Source organism: Heptranchias perlo, chromosome 22 (assembly GCF_035084215.1).
Source record: "Heptranchias perlo isolate sHepPer1 chromosome 22, sHepPer1.hap1, whole genome shotgun sequence".
Taxonomy (NCBI): domain Eukaryota; kingdom Metazoa; phylum Chordata; class Chondrichthyes; order Hexanchiformes; family Hexanchidae; genus Heptranchias; species Heptranchias perlo.
In genome coordinates, this window is record NC_090346.1 from 43,858,524 (window position 1) to 43,884,933 (window position 26,410).

Genomic DNA, 26,410 nt, shown 5'->3' on the forward strand with positions numbered 1-26,410 from the left:
GAATAATACCTTGTGCGTTACTTGTCTTATAAAAAAGTCTATCATCTGATTTACTGTGATGTTGAGGGAGCTCCACTAGTTTATAAAAATGCACAAAGTGCCACTAAAAAAGAGGAAGTGCATAGTGGTATCTGATGTTCTGCAAAGTTTATATTTGACTGGTAAGCAGATTCTACTAGCTATTTAAGAACATGCAATGCCGAGGACTCAGTTCACTATCAGTAACCAGTAAACACTTCAGGCCCGATGTTAGCAGGGCTGCAGTTTCTCGGCGGGGGGGCTATCGGGCGCGTGGGTAACGCGCCCGGTGAAATTAGTCAGCTTCCCGTGCGATTGTAGCATCCAATGCACTAATTGGATCCACTTACCTGGTCCTCCGGGTTCCCCACTGCTGATCTGCGCGTCGGGTGGGCTGCGCATGCGCAGTAAGATGTGTCAGCTGGAGGAGCTCTATTTAAAGGGGCAGTCCTCCACTGACAGATGCTGCAACAAACAGAAAAAATTACAGCATGGAGCAGCCCAGGGGGAAGGTTGCTCCCAGTTTAATGATGCCTCACTCCAGGGGCCCGATTTTACCAGGCCTGCGGGTTTCCGGCGGGTTGGGTTTCAGGAGCATGGTCAACACCCTCAGTGAAATTAGTGGGTTGCCCGCGCGATCGTAGCAGGCAATCCACTAATTGGATCCAATTACCTGCTCCTCCGGGCTCCGCGCTGCTGGTCTGCGCGTCGGGCGGGCTGCACATGCGCAGTACGATCTGTCAGCTGGAGGCTCTCTAGTTAAAGGGGCAGTCCTCCACTGACAGATGCTGCAACCAATAGAACACATTACAGCATGGAGCAGCCCAGGGGGAAGGCTGCTCCCAGGTTTAATGATGCCTCACCCCAGGTATCATCGGATGGGGTGAGGAGGAGGGGGAGGACAGAGCTCTTCCACCCAGCGGGCGGGAGGAAGCGGCCTGCCTCTGCCACCAAGGAGGCCTGGCTCGAGGTGGCAGAGGAGGTCACCTGCACCACCAACATATCGCCCACCTGCATACAGTGCAGGAGGCGCTCCAATGACCTCAGTAGGTCAGCCACAGTGAGAACACTTACTCTTTCACCCACACTCCGTCTGCCACAACACTGCCCCCACCCCACATCTCCTTCGGCACCGCCAACACCACTCTGTCACACTCAAACCCCATTCTCATCTTACCTGCGCCTACTCATCTCGCGAGTACTCACCCCGCCACTAACATGCAACCCAATCCTCATACAATCTCATGGCTCTATCCCATACGCACCCTCTCGTGCATCTCTTTCACGGCCAGCCTCACTCAACCGGCCACCACCTGTGCTGCAGCCACAGGGCATGCATCACATATGTGCAGTAGGCAGCGTAAGGCAAACGTGTCGTGAGCATGAAGGGGATGCACAAGGGTGTTTGAGGGTTTGTCATGGGTGTTACCTATATTGAATTTCAGAACAACTCACATCACACATTATATTGGCACCACCACTGCCATGTCTCCGCGAATCCTGTCTGTTTTGTGCAATAATGCCCGCTCCTGGGTATCACTATGAGGACCCACCACTGATGCCACCCATTGTGTCACTGCAGAGTAGGTGCAGGTGTATTTGCAGGGCTCTTCCGCGCAGACGACTGAGAGACATCGGCGGTGTACCCGGCTGCACCCTGGAAGGATGCGGAGGAGAAGTTGTGGAGGGCAGTGGTGACTTTGGCAGCGACAGGTAAGCAGATGGTGCTGGGGCCAGCCAGGAGCAGCTCGGCACGAAAGAGGCTGCAGATGTCCATGACTACATGTCGAGTGAATCTGCGCCTCCGTGTGCACTGCTGCTCGGAGAGGTCCGGGGAGCTGCGCCTCGGTCTGTGGACCCTGTGGCGAGGGTAGTGACCTCTGCGACGCGTCTCTCTCTGCGGTCGCCCTCCCTCCTGCTGTATAGGTGGATGTGTCACAGCACTCTGTTGTGGAGCTCCACGTGTCAGGTGGATGGCGAGGCTGGTGATGCTGTTCGCCCTCCGAAGGGGTCATGACTGCAGCTACGACGGCCCCCATCCGCAATATGTACATCTGAGGGGGTCCGCAAGGTAGTCACATGTCTCCGGACCCCGGGGTGAGTGTGCAGGTTGGTGACTTTGACCGTCAGGAGGGGGGTGGTGGAGGCCACACTTTGTCCCAAGTGACAGAGTGGCCTCCTGCAATGGCTGAGGGTCTCCCCCCCCCCCCCCCCCCCGCCCCCCCCACCTGTCAAATGGACCTTTGCAGCTGCCACAGGCTGACGGCTGCAACACGTCCAGTTCAACTCGGACTGTTTCCCCCAGTGTGTGAAACAGTCCCATGTTTCTCCAAAATCACACACAGTCCCTTAATCAGGTCAGTTAATGACCTGAACAAGCAAAATAAATACACACAAGTGGCATCCCGCTGGCTTTAATTGCCTGCGGGATTCCCACTAGCGGGGGCTACGCACGGACCCCCGCACGTCATCGGGGAACCCAGAAGTGGGCGGGATCGAGCGCGATCCGGTCACGTGCCTGGATATCGGGATTTTCGGGGACCCCCCGCTGGAAACGCACACGAAACCCGCCGGTAAAATCGAGCCCCAGGTATCAATACATGGGGTGAGGAGGAGGGGGAGGACAGAGATCTTCCTCCCGGCGGGTGGGAGGAGGCGGCCTGCCTCTGCCACCAGGAAGGCCTGGCTCGAGGTGGCAGAGGAGGTCACCTGCACCACCAACATATCGCCCACCTGCATACAGTGCAGGAGGCGCTCCAATGACCTCGCTAGGTCAGCCAAAGTGGGTACACTTACTCTTTCCCCTACACTCCGTCTGCCACATCACCGCCCCCAACCCCATCTCCTTCTGCACTGCCAACACTTCTCTGTCACATCACCCCTCATACCCACTCAAACCTCATCCTCATCGTACCTGCACCTACTCACCTCGCCAGTACTCATCCCGCCACTACCACTCAACCCAATCCTCATACAATCTCATGGCTCTATCTCGTACTCACCCTCTCATGCATCTCTTTCACGGCCAGCCTCACCCAACCTGCCGCTACCTGTGCTGCAGCCACAGGGCACGCATCACATATGTGCAGTAGGCAGCGTAAGGCAAACGTGTCGTGAGCATGAAGGGGATGCACAAGGGTGTTTGAGGGTTTGTCATGGTTGTTACTTATATTGAATTTCTGACCAACTCACATCACATATTATATTGGCACCACTACTGCCCTACTGCCGTGTCTTCGCGAATCTTGCCTGGTCTGTGCAAAAATGCCCTTTCCTGAGGATCACTATGAAGACCCACAACTGATGCCACCCATTGTGTCACTGCAGAGTGGGTGTAGGTGTATTTGCAGGGCTCTTTTGTGCAGACGGCTGAGAGATGTCGGCGATGTCCCCGGTTGCACCCTGGAAGGATGCGGAGGAGAGGTTGTTGAGGGCAGTGGTGACTTTGACAGCAACAGGTAAGAAGATGGTGCTTGGGTCAGCCAGGAGTAGCTTGGCATGAAGGAGGCTGCAGATGTCCACGACTACATGTCGAGTGACTCTGAGCCTCCGTGTGCACTGCTGCTCAGAGAGGTCCAGGAAGCTGAGCCTCGGTCTGTGGACCCTGTGGCGGGGGTAGTGCCCTCTGCGACGCATCTCTCTCTGCGGTTGCCCTCCCTCCTGCTGTGCAGGTGGATGTGTCACAGCACTCTGTTGTGGAGCTCCACATGTCAGAGGTGGACGGCGTGGATGGCGAGGCTGGTGATGCTGTTCGCCCTCCGAGGAGGTCATGACTGCAGCTATGGCGGCCCCCATCCGGAAGATGTACATCTGAGGGGGTCCACAAGGTAGGTACATGTCTCTGGACCCTGGGGTAAGTGTGCAAGTTGGTGACTTTGATTGTCAGGGGGAGGGTGGTGGAGGCCAAACTTTGTCCCAAGTGACAGAGTGGCCTCCTGCAATGAGTGAGGGTCCCCCCCCCACCCCGAGCCCCCACCTGTCAAATGGACCTTTGCAGCTGCCACAGGCTGACAGCTGCAACAGGTCCATTTGGAATGGGAGTGTTTCCCCCAGTGTGGGAAACAGTCCCAGTTTGCTCCAAAATCCCACCCCTCCTCACATAATCCCTTAATCAGGTCCGTTAATGACCTGAACAAGCCAAATAAATACTTTCAATTGGCATCCCGCCGGCTTTAATTGCCTGCGGGATTCCCATCAGCGGGGGCTGCGCGCGCACGCCGGCGCGTCAGCAGGGAACCCGGAAGTGTGCAGGTTCGAGGCGGGCTCCAGTCCCGCTCCGGGATTTCACGATTTTCGGGGCACCCCCGCCAGAAACGCACCCGATAGCGGGTGCTAAAATGCTGCCCTTCATAACTGGCAGTGTACAAATGTATCTTGTAGCTACTGACAGAAATAATGCAGAAACATGTGATTTGTTTGCTTCTATTAGAATTTAATTGGAATTACAAAACTCATGCAGTGCAGTATTTTATTCATGTAGCTGTTGTAATTGTCACGTTTCTTTCTCTTTCCCTCCCTTCTCCTCTTTGACAGTAACTATTCATGCAGCTTAATTTTCAATTAGATTTCTCCATTATTGTTTTCCTTCCTCTCTTAACTCAGCAAATTGCTGGTGAGTTTTTTATTAAGTTTGCAGCAAGCACTATTGAATTTTTATTATCTTAGGAAATCCTGATTACTTCAGACAGAATTAGATGGCATGTAAATGAGTGACACTTTCATTAAAATCTTCAAATGAGCATTTGTTGGAATGTGATGACCTTCATGGCTCTGTGTAATTTTGACCTATTTAGCCAGATTGCGAATGCCTCCCTTTCCTTCCAGCTCAACACAGACACACAAAATGGCCCTGGCTTAGATCAGCAAAGTCTAGGGATCACACCTGTTATGTGAGGGGTTTTGACATAATTTGTATATTTTTATCATATGTACTGGTAAAGTATATCTTGTACCACTTCCTGGTCAAATGAATGGGAAGTAAAACTTGTTAATCCTCGACATATTGCATGTATGATTATGTTACTGCTGCACAGTTCTCAGTCCCATGGAGAAAATTAACCTACCAGCAGCATTGTCAAAATAAGATAAACCAAGATTCTTTGAGCAAACTAACTGAACCTTCCACATTATGAAGGTCCCAAGATCCATTTGCACAAAGTTAGTTTGTCTCCACAGGAGTAGCACCATGATTAGCCTTAGCAACTCTGGGCCATGGAAAAAAAGTTGTCAGCCAGGGTTCCCGCTTCTGATTGCTATTTAGTGTCTACTGTAGGAAAGTGCACATATGTGAACGCCAAGTGAGAACCTCACTTGTATGCTGGGAGCAGGAGGGATGACTTCAGAGGCAGTGCATATTTTTTTCAGTGAGGAGCTGCTGTCTATTCCACAGTATTACATAGAATCTATAGCACAAAAATAGGCCATTTGGCCCACTTAATCTATGCTGGTGTTCATATTCCACATGAGCCTCCTCCCACTCTAATTACCTCTTCTCCAATATCCCTCTATTCCCTTCTCCCTCATATATACATCAAGCCTCCCCTTAAATGTATCAATGCTATCTGCTTCAATCACTCCATGTGGCAGTGCGTTCCACATTCTCAGGCTTTAGTGTTTGGGGATACACTATGAAATGGATATTCTGGATCTAGACTGAGTTTATGTAGTTGTCCAAAAAGACATATGTAATTATTCTATCCAGTGGACATTCTGTGCTAGTAAAGATTTATTCATTTAGTCTATGCTAATACAAAATAAAACATTGACATAAAGAAGGGTATTTTTGCATGGGTTGTTTTAAGAGACTAGGTTTGACCAGTCCCTGGCACCTGTATTCAAACTCTCGTCAGACTGAGAAGGTTATAGTCTTGTCTTTGTGACAACTGTAGATGAAATATTTGGGCAGTCTTGACCCAGTTCCCAAGTGGCATGAGTAACAAGCGTAAAGCTGTCTTTAAACTTGGCTAGATTTACATTAACTTGACAGTCTCACTCAGAAATTCAGAAGAATTGGCAGTTTAAGCAATGGTATGTTGGCACAGTGGGTTGTGTGCATCTATTACTGTGGTTGGCACACTGTCAGTGGAACTGTCTTTCCATGCAATACCTGATCTGGGAGGATTTGATACTGTCAGTGGATGCAAACAAAGTAGAAACATGTTGCTTTCCTCTGCACCGCTATTCCTTGTCCAATTCAGTTCAAATGCACATACACATGTACATGCAAGCTTACTATACACAAGTAAAATGTAAACTCTCAAAGTGTAGAGTTTGTTAACTCTCTGAGTGTAGAGTAAGTGTAGTGTTTGTTTGGGGAAGGACGCCCCATTATTGAAGTTACTCCGTTCATTACATGCTCCCTTCTCTTTCCTGGCCTTTTTTCACATCTTGTGACTACTAAGAATTATGGTTAAAGTGTGTAATTGATGATGTAATTGCTCCTCTTTAAAACAAACTTCTGTGACATTGATTCATTTATTTAAAGTGATACTTCAAGGTCAAGTTCAGAAAATACATGGCTATAATCAAATAAATCTTCCAGTCCTGAGAGTGGAGTGTGTTAATGTTTTTTTTTGATCTGTTTAAATATGGATGGCATCATCTTGAGCAGTCTATAAATTTATGGCTCTCAGAGGATTTTCAAGAATCAGGAACCAACTTTGAAATGGCTTAAAAGTGACAGTATCATCCTGGAGTTGGGTCTCATACATCTGTGTGCCAGAGTCAGGTTGAGACCCCTAGAGAAAGTCCAGTGGCATAGTGTCGATTTTAAAAATGGGTATAGTGGGGAACTGGAGAGATATCCCCTCCCCTCTCGAAAAATTATAATTTTTTTAATGCATTTTGGAATAACTTTTGATATATACATATTTTCTGATGTATATACTACTCCATATGATAGGATATATCCTACTTAGCTGGCCTGAAAGCTCTAATGTAGATTGTGAAAATCTATTAACAAAACAATATTTTTTTTTCTTCATGTACACTTGAGCCTACAAATTACTATTGGTGATTCCTTTGATCACTATTTTAACATAATGTGGAGATGCCGGTGATGGACTGGGGTGGACAAATGTAAGGAATCTTACAACACCAGGTTATAGTCCAACAATTTTATTTTAAAATCACAAGCTTTCGGAGATTATCTCCTTCCTCACCTGACGAAGGAGATAATCTCCGAAAGCTTGTGATTTTAAAATAAAATTGTTGGACTATAACCTGGTGTTGTAAAATTCCTCCTATTTTAACATATGCATTAACCTGTTTATTTTAAATGACTAACACCTTTGTTAAACTAGCAGGCAAATGCATGTCACATTTGCATGTTAAACATTTGTCTGCTAGTATAATCAACTTTAACTTCTAGGGTTTAATATCAAAGTGAATCACCTGATAATAATGATGTGGAGATGCCGGTGATGGACTGGGGTTGACAATTGTAAACAATTTTACAACACCAAGTTATAGTCCAACAATTTTTATTTGAAATCTACAAGCTTGTAGATTTGTAGATTTCAAATAAAAATTGTTGGACTATAACTTGGTGTTGTAAAATTGTTTACACCTGATAATATAATAGCACGGTACAAATAACAGCTCTTCATTACAACAATGCCATAGAGCCTTACATTCTTCATCAGAAGATGGCTATCTGTATTTCTTTAAGTAAGAATGATATCACAGCTTTATACAAGAATGTCTCCATCACTGGGGAAAGAGCCAGACATCCATTGCCACAATTACATCACACACAAGCAACAGACAAATACATAGCAATTTAATCTACATCATTATATTGTGTGAACAAATATAAAATGTTCGACCAGCACTTTTTGGGGAAGATGGTGCCCCATTCAGCAGTCTTGAAGTGTACTATAAGTATATTTTTCTCTAAATATAGTAGCATTTCTTTTTTAATTGTATATCTTGGATAAGCACACAACAAATCCAGGAAGAAAAGTTACACATAGAAATATAGCAGGTAATTTTCTAACTTCGCAATGCTGGTAGGGAACATCATTCACCCAGTAGCACAGATCAGAAATTCAGACATATGCTATGCATCATTTTCTGACCATTTAAACTAAAGGCGGGGAAAACATACAAAAGCTGCTCCTAAATTTCTGATATGCTCTTCCAGTGGTTTTTTAAAAAAAATGTTATTTATTCATGGGATGTGGGCATCGCTGGCAAGGCCAGCATTTATTGCCCATCCCTAATTGCCCTTGAGAAGGTGGTGGTGAGCCACCTTCTTGAACCGCTGCAGTCGGTGTGTTGAAGGTACGCCCACAGTGCTGTTAGGTAGGGAGTTCCAGGATTTTGACACAGCAATGATGAAGGAATGGCGATATATTTTCAAGTCAGGATGGTGTGTGACTTGCAGGGGGAATGTGAAAGTGGTGATGTTCCCATGCGCTTGCTGCCCTTGTCCTTCTAGGTGGTAGAGGTCGCAGGTTTGGGAGGTTCTGTCGAAGAAGCCTTGACGAGTTGCTGCCGTGCATCTTGTAGATGGTACACACTGCATCCACGGTGCGCTGGTGGTGGATGGGGTGCCAATCAAGCGGGCTGCTTTGTCCTGGATGGTGTCGTGTTTCTTGAGTGTTGTTGGAGCTGCACTCATCCACCTAATTCCCAATGACTTCAATTTTACTAGGGCTCCTGGATGCCATACTCAGTCAAATGCTGCCTTGATGTCAAGGGCAGTCACTCTCACCTCACCTCTGGAATTCAGCTCTTTTGTCCATGTTTGGACCAAGGCTGTAATGAGTTCTGGAGCCGATTGGTCCTGGCGGAACCCAAACTAAGCATCAGTGTGCAGGTTATTGGTGACTAAGTTAACGCTCCACGCTGGGAGAGTGATATTGGAAAATGACCCTATAATGTGGGTTTTGCCTGGTAACAGCTGACATATTCAAAATGGTATTAGTGCCTTGTCACATCAAGCAAAAACATAATTTAACTAGCTTTATTGTAATTTATCATAATCCATATACTTTTAGAAGAGATTATTCAAATCATTCCAAACTGACGTGCCTCTTGCAGGAGCTATTCTTGGAAATTTTGTTTGTTTTCTGCCGGTTTCTCCAAACTGGCAAGCAATTGCTACATGCTATATGGAAACTGTCATGAAACCTTAAAAAAATCTTCTAATAATGAACTCTTCAATTCAGACATTTTGCTTTTGCTTTTCATATTTTTGAGAGCAGAAAATGACACTTGAATGATTGTGTGGCATTTCTAATCATAGGTCTCTGTTTAAGACTACTTCAAACCTAGACAAGCTATAATGATGGCCTACCTAGTCTTAAGAATGCTCCATGTTCTGTAGTAGCTGTGTCCTTCGAGCAGATAATTAGTGCCCCAGGCAATTGTGCTGCTTTACACTATGTAGGAATGTTAGCTGATGGTAACAGTCTTTGCATAATATTTAATCTCTCTTTCTTGTACAAACTTATAAAATGCATTATTCATGTCACACAAGAACCGATTTTCCTGAGAAGAGGAAGGAGCATATATATAAAAAAACATTGGCCATATTTTTATACTGGTTCCCACTGAAACATGTTAGCTAAAATACACCCCAATACACTAGCAGCTTTTTTGTTTTAATTATTGCTTCAAGAGTGAATATTTTAAGTTAAATGAGTACACCAAGTACTATGGGATTTTAATGGCCACGTACCATCCCAGCACTAAAGGCAATTCATCAAGAGGCAAATGCAAATCTGCCTGCGTACCTTTGTATTCTCATTGAATTTATTCAATGAAATAGCTGCACTGAGAATAGGGGCTCACCATCAAACTCTCACTTAACCCCTAGATAGGGTTTTGTTTCAATTAAAAGTAAGAACTTATGTATATTGTGGATCTAGCCATTTACCTGCTGATATGATGGGATAATAAAAATTGTTGGAGGTCGTGTTTGAAGGAACTGTTGCAATCTAGCTTTTGGCATGCATTACCTAGGTTGTGACCTGAGTCAGCCTTTGATTAATGACCTTCATCTTTAAGGGACTATCAGTGAGGTAACTGTGCCAGTGCACTGCTTTCCTGCTCCTTAGCTAACTATGAATGAAAGATTTGACATTTGCTGCAGTATAAAAAATATAGCTCCCACAGCAGTACCTAAAGAAGATCCAGGCCCCCTCAAAACAAAGAAACAAATGGTACAGCCTTTGTTGCTCTTACCACTGAAAATTAGATCCAAAGATTCATGTGCATCACATCACTGACGCTAGCATGGCATATACAGCATTCATTGTGCAAGCTGACGGCACAGATGTGAAGTGCACACATGCAGACCTGATTTTTGATAAGAAAACAATGGGAAATGTTGAGGTTTTCTCAAATTTGAGGGAAAATCAGTTTTTGCTGATTCACCATCTGAAAAAAATCCCTCAATTTATTGGTGGAATTTGGTAAAAAATGATTTTCATGACCCCAGTAATATTATATGAAGCATGCAAACAAGTCCAGGAGTTAGTTAACATAGCAAACTTTTGGTCAAAAAAAGCCTGACTAGTACATCATATTTCCACACACCACATTCGTGGGTAAAATTAATTTTACATGCATTAAAAAATTTTTTAAGATACTGTAGAATGTTTTTGATTTACTTTTAAAAATCAACAAAGATACCTTAGCTAGGGGAAGCTTATCTGAAGTTATTCTTCCCCATTGCAAGTGAGGTTCGTTCTATGGAACAAAATTGTGTGAAAATAACCTAAATTTACTCAGAGTATTAAAATAATGGGTGCAAGAGTCCAGAAGCTGGGTGTAAGCTATGCCTGAAAGAGTGGAGAATCTAATCATCCAGTCACGAGTATGGATGTATTTGATGTTCTCAACCAGTTTAGAGCTGTAACTGCTGATTGATTTAATAATGCATGTTGTCCTCCAATGAATGGGTTGTGTGGAGTAAACCATCATGGTTTATGGCACAAACACCACAGATGCCTACAGTGAAAGCTTTATTAAATAGTCAATCTCGAAAAACAGGTACAAAATGGGTTAAGCTCAATAATGGCTTAGTTAGTTTATCCAGTGAGTAACTGAACCTTACGGACCAGGAAATTCCCGTGTATGATTCCTAGTTTTAACTAGGGTAGCAGTAGGAGCACTGTAATTGGTTTCAGCACCTCCAAGTTAAGGTGTTGAAAATCATCAAGGGATCCATTCCGAACAACATCTAATTACTCCCTGTAAGAAGCGCATGTATGTTAATAATTGTTTGAAGACAGTGGGCTCGCCCATCTCTGCCCCCCAACCCCCCCCCCCCCACCACAGTCAAATAGCCTGCTGACACTCACTGTCTAGACTCAACCATGGACCACTTGGACAATGTGCCTGTGTCTGTGGAACTGTATGGCATCAGATGGTGACGGAAGTAAATTAGAGCAGAAAACAGCAAGCGCACATTATGTTTCTCACAGCTTTTGAAATTGATTTTTGTTGAAGAAAACATTTTCTGTCACTTTTTCTATTGAATGATATTTTTCAAAAACATCCTGCTGGCTTGTAACACAATAACAAGTAGTGCAAATAGAGCATGTATACTCTTATTATATATTCTGAATGAAATAGCAATATTTTTTTTGACAGTGTACAAGGGGACAGTAGTAATTGAAAGATCATACAAGATTTGATCCTTAGTCTGTGCTAATTTGGTTAATTTGATAAGTTGGCAGTAAGGGTGTTGCAGTTGGCCTTGGGTAAAATCGTCCAAGATTTCCACGCCTGATTATTATCAACAACCCTTGCTGAAAGTGTGTGTCTGTGGGGATCAGGTGATGAAAGGATTAGTCTCCATGGTCAAATAGCCTCCACCTGGTGCCTGTGAAACCATATCCCAGCAAGGAATGTTAAGGAGAGAAAATTGGCAATTACAAAATAAAAAGTTCATCGAAACAAAGGACTGAATACAGAAATAAAAAATAATTTATTGGACACTTATTATTTCACTGAACAATTGGTGACTGAAACTGAATGTGAAAGTATTCTAAATGGATATTTAGCATGGGGCAGACTTTCTGTTCTACCTTTTGAAGACCTGGATTAAATTGGAGACTAGATTGTGCTATAAATTAGAGCACTATCTAATTGCCTATGGAACCTAAGTACCTTGCACATTGAGGTGGGATAGGAGTTTTTTTTTCATCCTCTCATGGCTATATACTTGAAAAGGAAACATTTGCAGGGCTATGGGGAAAGAATAGGAGAGTGGGACTAATTGGATAGCTCTTTCAAAGAGCCGGTGCAGGCATGATGGGCCAAATGGCCTCCTTCTGTGCTGTATGATTCTATGATAAAGGTCCTAAATTAAAGGAGTTTGGACATTTTTATCCATATGGAGTGGGTGTGAGTCCACAACACAAAGCTGATCATCATTTCTCAGAAAATAGCATTAAATGAAATGAAGTCTTGTTTAGAGAAGCCTCAGAGGAAGACTGGTGTGGGAAACAGAAATTGCACATTGGTTCAGAAGAGGCGCTGTCTCAGGGGTGCCAAAGGAAGGCATAGTGTGTATTACTGTAGAATGACTTTTACCTCATTGTGTAATCCAGTAATACCAGAACTGGTATTATTTGAACATGACACTATGTCCAAACAATAGAAAATGTCCTCCACATAGAAGGACAAGGGCATCAGGTGCCCGGGAATTCCATCACCTCCAAGTACCCCTCCAAGTCACATACCATCCTGACCTGGACATATATCACCATTCCTTCTGTGTTTTTGGATCACAATCTTGGAACTCTCTACCTAACAGCACTGTGGGAGTACCTTCACCACATGGACTGTAGCGGTTCAAGAACACGGCTCAGCACCACCTTCTCAGGGGCAACTAAAGATGGGCAATAAATGCTGGCCTTGCCAGCACCACCCACATCCCAAAGAATGATTAAAAAAGAGTTCTCTAGCAATTGTACCAATGATCCTTGCCGAGCACAAAAGTCAGTTTTAAAAGAAAATTGAACCTCTCATGCTCTTAGTGTGTGCCACTATCAACCAAATTGAGCTGCAAGACTGAGCATCAATTTTATGATGTACACTTTACCAATAAGAGATCGGACGATGGATTTTTTTTTGCTTCATGAGTTATATTTCTTTCTGATCTGATTTACCTGTAAAATACAGTGTGAATAATCAATTGACGAGAATGAATAGTGACTAATTCCCTCTTTTTTTTATTCCTTAGGTATTACAATATTTCTTTACCTCTATATTACCAGATTGAAGGTGATGAGACTCCATTTATTTGCTCGCTGCCTCGGGATAATGGTATGCAGAAATGTCAGGACCTTCCAAATTTGAAAGAAAATGGAGCTGAATGTTTTCTTAGCTTAGATTCTTACAACCACCCAAAGTATAGCCTGGAAGTGAACAACACAAGTGGCTGCATAAACTGGAATCAATATTACAATGTGTGCAGGACCGGAGATGTAAATCCACATAAGGGCGCCATTAATTTTGATAATATAGGATATGCCTGGATTGCTATTTTTCAGGTAAGATTCCAAAGCATTAATATGTATTTGTATTTTTTTCTGGCAGTAAATAAATAAGTTATTCCTATTCCAATTTAATTGAGTTTCTTTGAGCTATCGATCTAACTAAGTTCTATATTTTAAGAACATCTCTGCAATATCACTATAGTTGAGACAAAGACAGAAACATATTTATAGTATGGAGATATTACCAACAATGGGTTTATGAATAATTCAGTTTTATTGGATCCAAAACAAATTTGTCTATTATTGAGGTGTTACTCGTGAATTTCTGCACTTGACATTGTTTGTGTGACTGCCATTGAGACTGTGGATGGGATAATGATGTGATAAACCCATGTAGTAGGGAAAAGTCTGTTGTAAAGATTGTTAAGTATGTCTGATGGGACAGCAACAATGTTTGGTGATACTGCAGCAGGCTTTGTCTCACAGTGGTAGGATGCAGGTTGGACTGGGGCAGGTGATGAATTCCTACTCTTGACCGTGCCATTAGGGAGAGGTGAAGTTCAGGTGCGGAGAGTTGAAGTAAAATTAGATGGTGAGCTATACCAGGCCACTGTACATCTCCTAATGTTTGACTACAGGGCATCATTGATAGAGGATTGGCAGCAGGTCACTTACTCACCTTGCTATCCTGGGAATGGTGCATGGTAGGTAGTGGCCTGTTGAAATGTAAGAAGATAAAATATGAAACTTATTCTTGCTCCAAAAAAATGTGAATATCACGTATGGTGTTTTATTATTTTTCAATACTTAGTAAGATTTCAGCACAGTACCCATCAACGTTCAGCTTGTTTCCACTTTTTCTCAGGTTTTCCTTTTGCATAGCCACACAATGTTTTATTCTGTATAAAACAATTGAAATTAAGCTTCTCTGCCCCATAATCTTTGAAAGATAACAGCAGCATGCTTCTGAAATATGTGAGGTAGAAGTTCTGTTTTTCAATTTTTGTTCATTATGACTAGGATATTTGCACAGAAGAAAGTAAATCTATTGGTGCTACTGGCTGTGCTCACTATAACTGAAATGATTTAAATAACTAAGCATGATGTAGCCTATTAACTCTCATGTTTAACTTCCACCTCAAAGGACCCTGAGTTTGAATGGCAGCTATGAATATTGTTGGAAATGGGCCTCTTCCTTTTGGTGATCATTGTTGCTTCTGAGCTGCAGTGATGGATGAATTATCATATACTGCTTCACCTTGGGGTGGGGCAATGAAGAAAGAAGAGAACAACTGGAAACTGGTCCGGGAGAACTGTCTAGGTCTTTTAAAAAAATACCTTTTTCTGAATGAGACAAAGCGCTATTAATTGACATAGGTCTGCGGCCCATGAGAGCAGCGTGGAGGTGGGAAAGCTGACAATGGGGATACAAGAAAGGGGCAAATTGCAAAAAAACGCTTGGGTAAGAGAATGCTTTTGACTGAAGATGCAGTTATTTTGGTAACTAGATAGACCAACTAGTTTAAAAAACTTTCTAAAATCTTATTTTTTAATTGAAAGGAAAATAGTACAGAATTTCTCCTTTTTTTTGTCTAATTGAGCTAATTTAAATGAATTAGGATGCTGACACAAAGTATTAGAATGCTCATTTCTGGTTTCTGAGTTTAAATGCTGCCCAGACTGAGAGAATCTCCCCTCTCTGCTGGCTGCAAAAAATGAATTTGGACCATCTTAACTTTGTTCCCATAAAATCATAGAGCAATTTCACTCAAAGAGGCCACAAAATTGGGCAGATTTTGGAAATGGCAATGTGGATGAGGTTGGAAGTATGACACATTTGTTGGTGCAGATTGGAAGAAGCATTAATATTTGTGTAACCTGTATTTTGCTCACAGGAAGGGTGGTTGATGCAAACCCTGGGAGAAATTATGGAAAATTGTTCCATTCTTTAAAACAGCAGCCTTTCCATGATGAGCTCAAACATTCACCAAAAATAAAGCAATAAAGATATGTTGGCTGACCAATTTTAAAAGTATAGCCTACATACATGCTTCAATGTTTACATTCTCATTTCAGTTGACTACAACAAAAGAACCATTGCAAATAGATTTCTAATAAAATATTGGCAGTTATATGTGTTGATAAGAGAATTTAATTGATTTGTTTTAATTGATCCCTGCACTCATATTAGAAAGTTTCTTTCTCCCTTTTTGAAGGTGACAGAGCTCCAGTCAGTTCTTCACTAACTTGAGATAATGGCATGCAGAAATGTCAAGAACTTTCAAGTTTGAAAGAACTGTACACTCTGTGTGTCTTGTTAAATTTCAGTGCATCTAGATTTTTTTTTGTTTGTTTTTGTACTATAGGGATCGAGTCGATTCATCCCACATAATAAAAAGCCCTAATAAATGCTTCAATACTGGCATTTGAACTCTGGACTCCCACAAGACACTCCAGTTTCACTGCAGTTGACTGTGCAACACTGATTTTTTTCTAATAATGTATTTCACAAATACTCCCAGTGGTTCAAAGGAGGACAAAATGTCATCCAAGTGTCAGCAGTTTTGTTATCCTAGTTGGACATCTCTGTTGGTTAATAGAGGACATTTCAACCTCTGAAGAGAATAACTTGGAGACACACAAGAAGAAAAAAAAAATTCCTCTACTATAAACTCTCAAGTAATCTCGGAATTGGACACAAACAATGCCTTCTCTCACTACATGGAGCTTAACACCTGTCTTCTCTGACTGTGCAATGCAAAACTGAATTGCACTGTGATGTTTGCTGGTTTATCCTAAGTTATACTTGAGTTCTAGACTATTTTTAAGCCAGATTTCTTTTCCGCCACCAAATTTTCTCTCCTCTCTCCTGAAGACAGTGACGTCTGTAGTTCTATGAACCTTCCAGTACCTTTCCCTAAATGGCCATTATTAATATGTGAACCTTGCCTGTGAGTATCAGCAGAACATTTGACTACAGCAGGATGCGGTCTTTCCCTCACCCTGGGTACAATTTTAATATGCCGGTGGGAAGAGTCTGGGGTGGGGGCGGGGGGGGGGGGGGGGGGTGGGGGAGTGATTTGTGGGCGCCAAACCCAGAAGGCCAATCAAAGCCTCTTCTGGGTTTCGCGCCAGGCAGCCAGCCTGATTGACAGGAGCTGCACATTCAAGGGGGCGGGAGAGAAAGAGAGAGAGAGAGAAACCTCACGGCAGTTAGGATAGAAATGGGGGGGGAGTTGGGAGAACAAAGATTAGAGTGGAGAAATCAGACGTTGGGATCAAAGGGCAGACATCGGACATCGGGATCAGAGTTTGGGGGGGGGGGGCTGCCAGGCAACATTGTTTTTTAAGGTACATTTATTTAATTTGATTGCAAAGGGAAGTGTAATTTTATTTAATTTATTTAGTTTATTTTTCACTGATCCGGCCCTTCCTGCCTGGTTTTACCAGGCGTGAATCGGAAGCCGCGGGAAAGCCGCCCAGGCATCGTTAAAATCTTTTTAACTATCCAATACATAAAAAACAAACTACCATAAGTACCTCAATGAGCTAGATTTGCTCCTTTTAATTATCAGCCCACCGGATTTAAGTGGGGGCGGGACTTCCTGGTGACTGCTATATACACGCACACAGATTTGGCTGAGTCTCATTCAAAAATGTGCGAGTTCCAGCCGGGATATCTGCACGCTCCCAAAAACAGTGATTTTGATTGCCCCCACCCCCAACCCACCCGTTTTTCTCTTTTGAAATCGTGCCCCTAGTATCTAAAACACTTGTGCTTCCAGCAGAAAATCGCTGGATAGTGATTAGGACTGGGAATCCTAGTCGTTTTGCCCTTCTTAACCCAGGTCAATTATAATGCCCCTACTACTGCCTGGCTAAGATCTACTAACTCAACACAAAACAGATAATCGTGCCTGGAATGTTCCTGGTCTGTCTGGCTCAGCTGCTAAATTTGATAAGTCATCAGGAGAGCTACTAAACCAGAATTCTTAAAGTTCAGTGGTGATAATCAAACCACCATAACACTTAGAAAATTAATGGCAATATCTAAATGTTGTATTTCTGGTAATATGTTTTTTCATCAACAAGCCCCATAAAGTACAATGATGTATCTGAAGGGAATTTAATTATAGGTCAAAAGAGGTTATCTTAATACTCATTGGTAGAGCCACATTTTGAAAATTGTCTGCGGTTTTGGGTACTCTACCTTTCAATAGGCATGACGAACGTCTAACAAGTAAGCTTGTTAAACTTAATTTCATTGGAGTAGGGAATGAGAGGGAATATGATCCAAGTCTTTAAATGTTGAATGAAGCTATGAGCAATTTATTTAAATTTGATTTTGATCATAAAACCAGAGTTCAGGAAAGAATACCGTAGAGTACTGGACTGTGGAATAAACTATCAGAATGCTGCCAATTCTTTAAAAAGGAGTTGGATCAATTTATTTGGCTAAGCATGAGGTACAGGCTTATGTGACCCTGATGGTCAAATAGTCAATGGAACATTATGATTCAAGTACTGCAAGGAAGATGGAAATGTCACCAGTGGCGTATACCATGTCAGAATTGAATAATGTAGCTTTAATGTTATATAGATACCTGGGCGGTCACAGCACGGTGGATAGGAGTAATGTGCTAGAACTGTATCATTCTTGGAAGTTTTAATTGTAGCCATTCACTGCCCTCAGGAAATTATGTACAGCGGTTATAGAGTTCACGGTAGTGCACATTTTATTTGGTCTGTTGGAAGGAATGAACTATTTAAGCCTTTTCTACTTCTGTACTTTCTCAAGTTCATCTCAGTAATGTGTGTTGGGTACATCAGAGAGAGGTATCTGCTTAACAAATATTACAAAAATTGACAGACTTGTTGAAGCTGCTAATTCTAAATCCAAGGAAAAGAGGGCACCTCTCTGAGACAAGGTCCTATTTTTTTTCCCATCAGCACAAATCAGTTGTTCATCTTCTTTGCTTTGTTCTCATCTGTAATCAATGGCCATCTGTGAAGTAGTCAGTACTACTGAAGGATGGGGAAAGCTCCATAAGTGAATCAAGCGATGGAAGACCTAGTAAACATAGGCTGGGATTTCAAAACAATCTGTGGTTAACTAATATGTGATCTTAATGAAAGCCCCAACAAAGAACTTTTTTCTGAGTTTACAATCTGCCCACACTGCTTTCACAGTTGTCTTTTTAAAAGTCAAGAATATAAGCTACTTTAATAATTATAAGAGCTGCTATATTGTAAGTATCAATTTGATTTGATAAGCTGTAACCAAGTAGATAATGGTATAGGTATACAGCACTTGTGCCTTGATCCACTCTTCAGATTCTTGCTTATATTTAGCAATGGTATTTCTGTCATCATTCACCTATGTATGGAAGAATTGAAGATTGAACGGGGTTTAGTCTAAATAAGGAATAACCTTTCTAAAGAGGTTGATCCCTTACTGAACTGCTTCTTTATTTCACATCAGTCTTTTAGTGCTGCTTAATCTCTAAGCCAAGTTAATGGTCCAACATCAATAAGACAATCCAATTTTGTACTGCCCTGACACTCTCTCTCTCTCTCTCATACCAGCTAAGCTGTTGACCGTTCCATGGCTTTTTGTTTTTCATCTTTTCGTAATCCTGTTCATTGAAAGATAGATGTTGTGCTTGCAGCTTAATTTATTGAGCAAGGCCCAAGTGTAACTGACATAGTTCTAAAATACTCCAATCAATACTTTAAAATGTATTTGTTAAAATGTTCTTGGGCTTTGATATCCTTTTTAACTGAAATAAATCGATAAAACTGAGGTGTTCAAATTGACTGCATATGCTATACAGAAGGTCAATTTTAGTCACTGCATCTTACAACTCAGTCTGCATCCAGTGGAAAAAGCATATAAGTCTCTTGTGACATACTCTTGGTTGTTTGCCTTGTCTATGGTGGACATGCATTCACAGCACAAACCAACCAAAATCGGACTTCTTAAACCGTACTGTCTTCACAGACCGTGGACTGATAATTGAAAACTTGTACATCTTTTTCTGATATCGTAGTTCAGGTTTCATATTACTAATTTGGTAAACCAAAAATTCCAATTTATTAGTGGGCACTCATATACAACTCCTTCTGCTTTAAGCTTTGATGCAAAACTAAGAAGATACTGGGAAAATCCAGTGTTTAGCTTCCAATGCAAGTTGTAATGAAGAAATTGTACACTCTTCTTCAAAGTACAGTTCTGAACATCTACTGGTCTGCTCACTAGTTCAGTCGTTTCTGGGAGGGGGTGCTGAGGTCATGCTTTACTGGGAACATTTTGCATTTTTACAGTAAGAACGGTGCATTCTGGATCATTGCAAACACTTTTTAACCACAATTAGGAAATGTACGGTGCATTTGAGTTTTATCTATATATTCAACTGGCCAACCATACCAATACTTCCTCAAAAGCTACCTGAACCGTCACCCTCCTCTTCACAGAGCACTTTTTCCCCCTTCAATGTCCTCCGGTTTCCAATGAAACCTCTCCAACCCCCAGCTGCAACCCCTGTCTGGTACTGCAGCTTTGCTTTAGAAGTAGACTCTCTACTGTGGTTGGGAGTCAGTGATCCATTTCAAGACTAGGAATTCTCATTTGCAGCCTACACCATAGCCTGCACTCCTGGAGCAGAGTGGCAGCACCAGCTGCAAGCTAGGACAGGCAACCAGATAATCATCGGGGCATGGAACAGCAATGATTTCCTGCACAAATCCCTTGGGGCGGTTCATTTGCCACCCCAGAGAATAAAAAGCATACAGATTTCCATACAGTGTGTATATTTAGCTACAACTCTGGTTGTAATGTATCAGGCCTGGTACTGCTTGAATTTCCATTCTCCACAATTGTTTTCCTTTGTCTCAGTAAGAACCAGTAATCCACTTTTCCAAGTTAAAAATAGAATGCAAAACAAAATTTGGCAGATGACGCAAGAAAGGGATATGGTGGAACAAATTGAAGATAAAGAATGAGGAATTTTTTTGAAGCATAGTCACTGTTGAAACGTAGGAAACACGGCTGCCAACTTGGTACAGCAAGGTCCCACGAGCAGCAATGTGATAATGACCAGATATGAGTGGAAACAGCAATGTGATAATGACCAGATATGATTGGAAACAGCAATGTGATAATGACCAGATATGAGTGGGGCTTGTACCCACAACCTTCTGACTCTGAGGTGAGAGTACTACTACCGAGCCATAGCTAACACCTAAATATAGTCATAATTCTAATAAATTGATGAAATGAACAATCAGGTTAGGTGAAATTATGCCAAAACAGCAATTTATTTATTCAAGTCTCAAATTAATACCCTTCCGGGCTGAGATTTTACAGTTAAAAGCATTATTGGTTGCATTAAACCCAGTGACCTAAAACTGTTTACCTTGGAAATTCTGAAATAATTGACTTTGGTTCAGATAGAAACAATATAGCATTTTACACTACGGGCCCACTATTAGGAGGGTGGTGTGTTGGCAGCGGAGGGTCGACTGGGCCCATGCGATCGCAGCTTGATTGAAGGTACTTACCTTTGCTTCCAGGTTTCGCGCTGGAAAGCTGCACAGCGGGCGGACTGCGCAGCCGCATCATAGGCTGTCAGCTGGAGGAGCCCTATTTAAAGGGGCAGGCTTCCACTGACTGATGCTACAGAAAATAGGAAAAATTACAGCATAAAGCAGCCCAGGGGAAAGGCTGCTCCCAGGTTTAATGATGCCTCACTCCAGGTCTTATTGGATGGGGTGAGGAGGAGGGGGAGGACAGAGATCTTCTCCCCCACGGGCGGGAGGAAGTGGCCTGCCTCTGCCACCAAGAAGGCCTGGCTCGAGGTGGCAGAGGAGGTCACCTGCACCACCAACATATCGCGCACCTGCATACAGTGCAGGAGGCGCTTCAATGACCTAAGTAGGTCAGCCGAAGTGAGTACACTTACTCATTCCCCTACACTCCATCTGCCACATCACTGCCCCCACTCCACATCTCCTTCTGCACTGCCAACACTACTCTGTCACGTCACTCCTCACACCCACTCAAAGCTCATCCTCATCTTACCTGCACTTACTCACTTTGCCAGTACTCATCCCACCACTACCACTCAACCCAATCCTCATACAATCTCATGGCTCTATCTCATACTCACCCTTTCATGCATCTCTTTCACGGTCAGCCTCACTCAACCTGTCACTACCTGTGCTGCAGCCACAGGGCATGCATCACATATTTGCAGTAGGAAGCGTAAGGCAAACGTGTCGTGAGCATGAAGGGGATGCACAAGGTTGTTTGAGGGTTTGTCATGGTTTTTACTTATGTGAGTTAATCAGAAATTAAATATAACATGCTATGTTGTCACCACTACTGCCACGTCTTTGCGAATCTTGTCTGGTTTGTGCAATAATGCCATTTCCTGAGGATCACTCTGAAGACCCACAACTGATGCCACCCATTGTGTCACTGCAGAGTGGGTGTAGGTGTATTTGCAGGGCTCTTTTGTGCAGACGACTGAGAGACGTCAGCGATGTCCCTGGTGGCACCCTGGAAGGATGTGGAGGAGAAGTTGTTGAGGGCAGTGGTGACTTTGACAGCGACAGGTAAGAAGATGGTGCTCGGGCCAGCCGGGAGCAGCTCAGCATGAAGGAGGCTGCAGATGTCCACGACTACATGTTGAGTGACTCTGAGCCTCCGTATGCACTGCTGCTCAGAGAGGTCCAGGAAGCTGAGCCTCGGTCTGTATACCCTGTGGCGAGGGTAGTGCCTTCTGCGACGCATCTCCCTCTGCCGTTGCCCTTCCTGCTGCGTGTGCAGGTGGATGTGTCACAGCACTGTGTTGTGGGGCTCCAGATGTCAGAGGTGGACGGCGAGGCTGGTGACGCTGTTCATCCTCCGAGGAGGCATGACTGCAGCTACGGCGGCCCCCATCCGGAAGATGTACATTTGAGGGGGTCCGCAAGGTAGGTAAATGTGTCTGGACATCAGGGTAAGTGTGCAAGTTTGTGAATTTTATTGTTCGGAGGAGGGTGGTGGAGGCCAAGCTTTGTCCAAAGTGACAGAGTGTCCTCCTGCAATGAGTGAGGATCTCCCTCCCCCCCCCCCCCCCACCTGTCAAATGGACCTTTGCAGCTGCCCACAGGCTGATGGCTGCAACACGTCCATTTCAACTGGGAGTGTTTCCCCCAGTACGCATGTCATGCACGCGCATGTTGGAGCCAGGCTCCGGACCCGCCCCGGGAATCCCCGATTTTCACAGCCCCCCCGCCATGAACGCACCCGCTCGGGGGTGCGAAAATCAAGCCCTACATGTTTCATCAAGATGGAATTCTAAATTTTAACAAACATCAGTGTCTTACTCAAACTTAGATTGAAGATGAATAAATGTCACTGTAAATTGGACTATGCCAGAGCACTTTTAAAATATATCAAATCATGTTAAATCTCATTTATTAAATGAGCAAAATTGTTGATAATGAAGACTATGGGGGAGATTTGCCATTATTAAAAATTAGAGATTACTAAGATTGTCTCAAGTACGTATTAAAGTAGTGCATCCGCTGTTCATGCAAGGACTGCTTAGAATACTAGTCAATTCAGTTGTGCTAAATGTACAGTCCTCATTTATTGAGGGTAAAATTGATCGTTACACCGTCATATTTAAAGAACGTAAGAAAGGATGGAATGCGAAAGAGTTTTTAACTCATGGAGCCTATTCCTTCCACAGACCACACACAGTCCATTCCAAAATTGAACCTTGCACCTTACATGATTAATCCTTGTCAAGTTACATTACTTGATATGATATCTCCTTGGTGCTGAAGAACCATTCCGTTCCATAAAGCATTTTATCCTCTTTATTTGAACTTACTCTGAGTCTGTTCCTAACATAATATTCATCCGGCCCTTATTTTTGAAAAATACTATTTAACATCATGTTCGTAGTCAAATTCACTTATGTGACTCTATGAGGAGGAAAAAGTCACTTTGAACATTAGGCCTTTTCTGAGGCTTGTTAACTTTATACGCTGGTCCATGCTCTTAATCGTTTTGGCTTCTCTTATCTGTATCCTTTTAATATCCTTTTGTACACCAGATCTATGCATAGTATTGTAAGTGTAGTCTCACCAATGACCTATAAAGTGGCAGGATTACCTCACTATTTCGGTTCAATATTGACTTTACTCATTGCCACTGAGCATTCTTGCAATAGCTTCAATTTATTGTCAAACCAGAAACCCCAGATCTCTTTTTAATTTTCTATGCACATTATTTTCTTTCCATTTAAGTAATAGTCTCTTTCTGGATTTTTTTGTCTCCATGTTAAGCACTTTGCATTTCTCTGCATTGAATTTCATCTCCCACCTGTCTGCCCAGTTCCCAGGTATAATCAAATCCTCCTGTCGCTTATCCTGTTCATCTTTGGAGTCTACCACCTTTATTAACTTCGTATCATCTGCAAATTTAGCCATTGTGCTTGGGACTCCTAGCTTCAGATCATTTCTGAAGATCTTAAACAAAAGAGGTCCCAAAACAGACCCCTGTGGGACCCCACTGGTAACATTCTCCCAGGCTGATGACAATCCCTGTACCAATACCCTCTGGGTTCTATTGGTTAACCAATTACATATCCATTGTAAAATATTTCAACTGATTCCCACTTTCTTTATATTCAGTACTGGCCTTTCCAGAGGAACTGTATCAAAGATCTTACTGAAAGCCAAGTACACCACATCCATTGTCGTACCACTCTCTAGTTCCTTTGTCACTCCCTCCAAGGAAACCAGTAAGTTAGATTGACAAGACCTCCCCTACATGAACCCATATTGGCTATCCTTTATGATTTTATTTCTATCCAGATGCTCCATGATCTTATCTTTAAATAGGGTTTCCATAACTTTACCCACAATGGACGTCAAACTCACTGGTCTGTAGACTCCCAGGGCACTTTTGCTACCTTTTTAAAAAAAGATTAACATCTGTCTTTCTCCAGTCCCCAGGCACCTCTCCAGTATTCAGTGATTTCTGGAAGATTTGTGTCAGAGTTCCTCTAATTTCCTCCCTTATTTCCTTAAGGATCCTCGGATGCATCTTATCTGGCCCCTGAGATTTATTTACGTTAAGGTTGCACAGCCGTTTGGCAACCATGCTGGTAGTAATGTAAATAGTGTTACAACTCGCCTCTGCAACATCATTTAGTTCCCTTTTCAGGTCCTCTTTGGTAGAAGCTGAGGCAAAAAACATATTTAGCATTTTTGTAACCTGTGTAGCATCAGTTGTCATGCCCTGATCCCACTTTCGGTGGCCCCATTCCATCCCTCATTTTTCTTTTTCTCTTAACATAACTAGAAAAAACTTTTTATTATCCTTCACTTCTCTTGCCATATTCAATTCAAAATTTTTCTTGCTATTTTGATGCCCTTTTAACACTCCAGACCGCGCCTTTTGGTATTGAATCCTTCTTAATTCTGTGCTATTGTCCTTCATGACCTTAAGTGTATTTTTCCTCCTCTTTGAGTTGCTTGGTATGTTTTTTTAAGAGGGTGTGATGGCAACAGTTTTGACAGATCTAGAAACTGAGCCAGAGGATGAGGACAGATTGATGATACTGATGATCATGGATTGAAAAGAGGAAGTTGGGTGGTTTGGAACTGGGATGAGAGGGGGGTCATGGGAGCAGGTGGTGAGCTTCAAGGAAGAGATAAGTTTAGTGACACTTGGGAGGGGTACCTTTTGTTGCATTATAAACTATGTTGTGTATGTAATGAATGGTAAAAACCCCATGAAAACATTTCCATATTAATAACATGCTCACAGTGCATCTATAGCACTATGGCACAGGACTTTACAGCATGGCTTAAAGGTTTTGTCACGCATAATGGTTTTCAACCTTGGGGACACTTTTTTTATTTGAAGCAACCTGACATTTCCATGTTTTATAGAAGACAGTTGCTAGCCATTTTAAGTGAATCTTAAAGGCATTGTCTGGTCAGCATTGTCTGGTCAAGTGTCCAGTTTACTTCTTTGCTTAATTTATTTTCCTTACACCTCTGAAGTGTCTTGGAACATTTTTCTACATTAAAGGTGCTATATATACACAAGTTGTTGCTGTTAATTAAATCTTCTATTATTAAAGGCAAAGAGCAGGAAAATCTTATCAAAATTGAAGTGATGGGAAAAAAAACTGCTAACGCTGCAAATCTTATATAAAAATAGAAAATGTAGGAAACGCAAAACAGGTCAGTCATGGTTTGAAATAGAGAGATAGGTTAGCAGTTTGGGTGGGACCCTTCCTCAGAACTCAAAACACTAAACTTTCCTTTTCAGATGGTTTAGTAACCTATGCTGCATTTCTACTATTTTCTGTCGTTATTCCCAATATATAAATTGAATACCTTTTGTAAAAAGAAATGGAATATTTTTCAACATCAAACACTTGCACAGATGTTAGTGTCGGTGTTAATCAAAGTACCGTTTTGAATGTGTTTCTTTTTACTTCAAAACATTGTATTTCACAGGAGGCAATGTAAATTTTCTGCTGATCTGTTTTGCTGAATATTCAACAGTTTTACTGCAAAATTACACCACACCAATAAATAATTAGAGACCACCTACTGGGTGCCATAGTTCAGCTTGATTTTTTAAATAGTGTTTGTGAATGTTAGGCAGATATGTTTCCTGTGGTTTTTAAACAATATATTATACAACCAGCAGGGGATAGCAACACTTGGAGAAGAGGTGAGAGCCTGTCGGTATTCTAGAATAATGCATTTTTAAAAAAAATTGGGAGGATTCCACCATGAAGCTATCATAATTGTTCTGGTGAAATCACTCAATCCTCAATGGTTTCAGCAATCACCTTTGCCTCTGGAGATTCCAAAATGATGACTTTAATTGCTGAGATCGACAGCACAGACTCAAA

The 26,410-nt window shown here is 42.6% G+C and overlaps 1 protein-coding gene across 1 annotated transcript in view; it reads left to right on the forward strand.

Moving 5' to 3' along the window:
- The window catches only part of cacna1ha (calcium channel, voltage-dependent, T type, alpha 1H subunit a), a 231,528-nt gene that overhangs the window by 48,566 nt on the left and 156,552 nt on the right, over nucleotides 1–26,410 (forward strand). Inside the window, exon 5 of the mRNA XM_068003426.1 lies at nucleotides 13,220–13,529. Coding sequence (XP_067859527.1) covers nucleotides 13,220–13,529 — 310 coding nt within the window. The remainder of the gene's footprint in view (nucleotides 1–13,219; nucleotides 13,530–26,410) is intronic.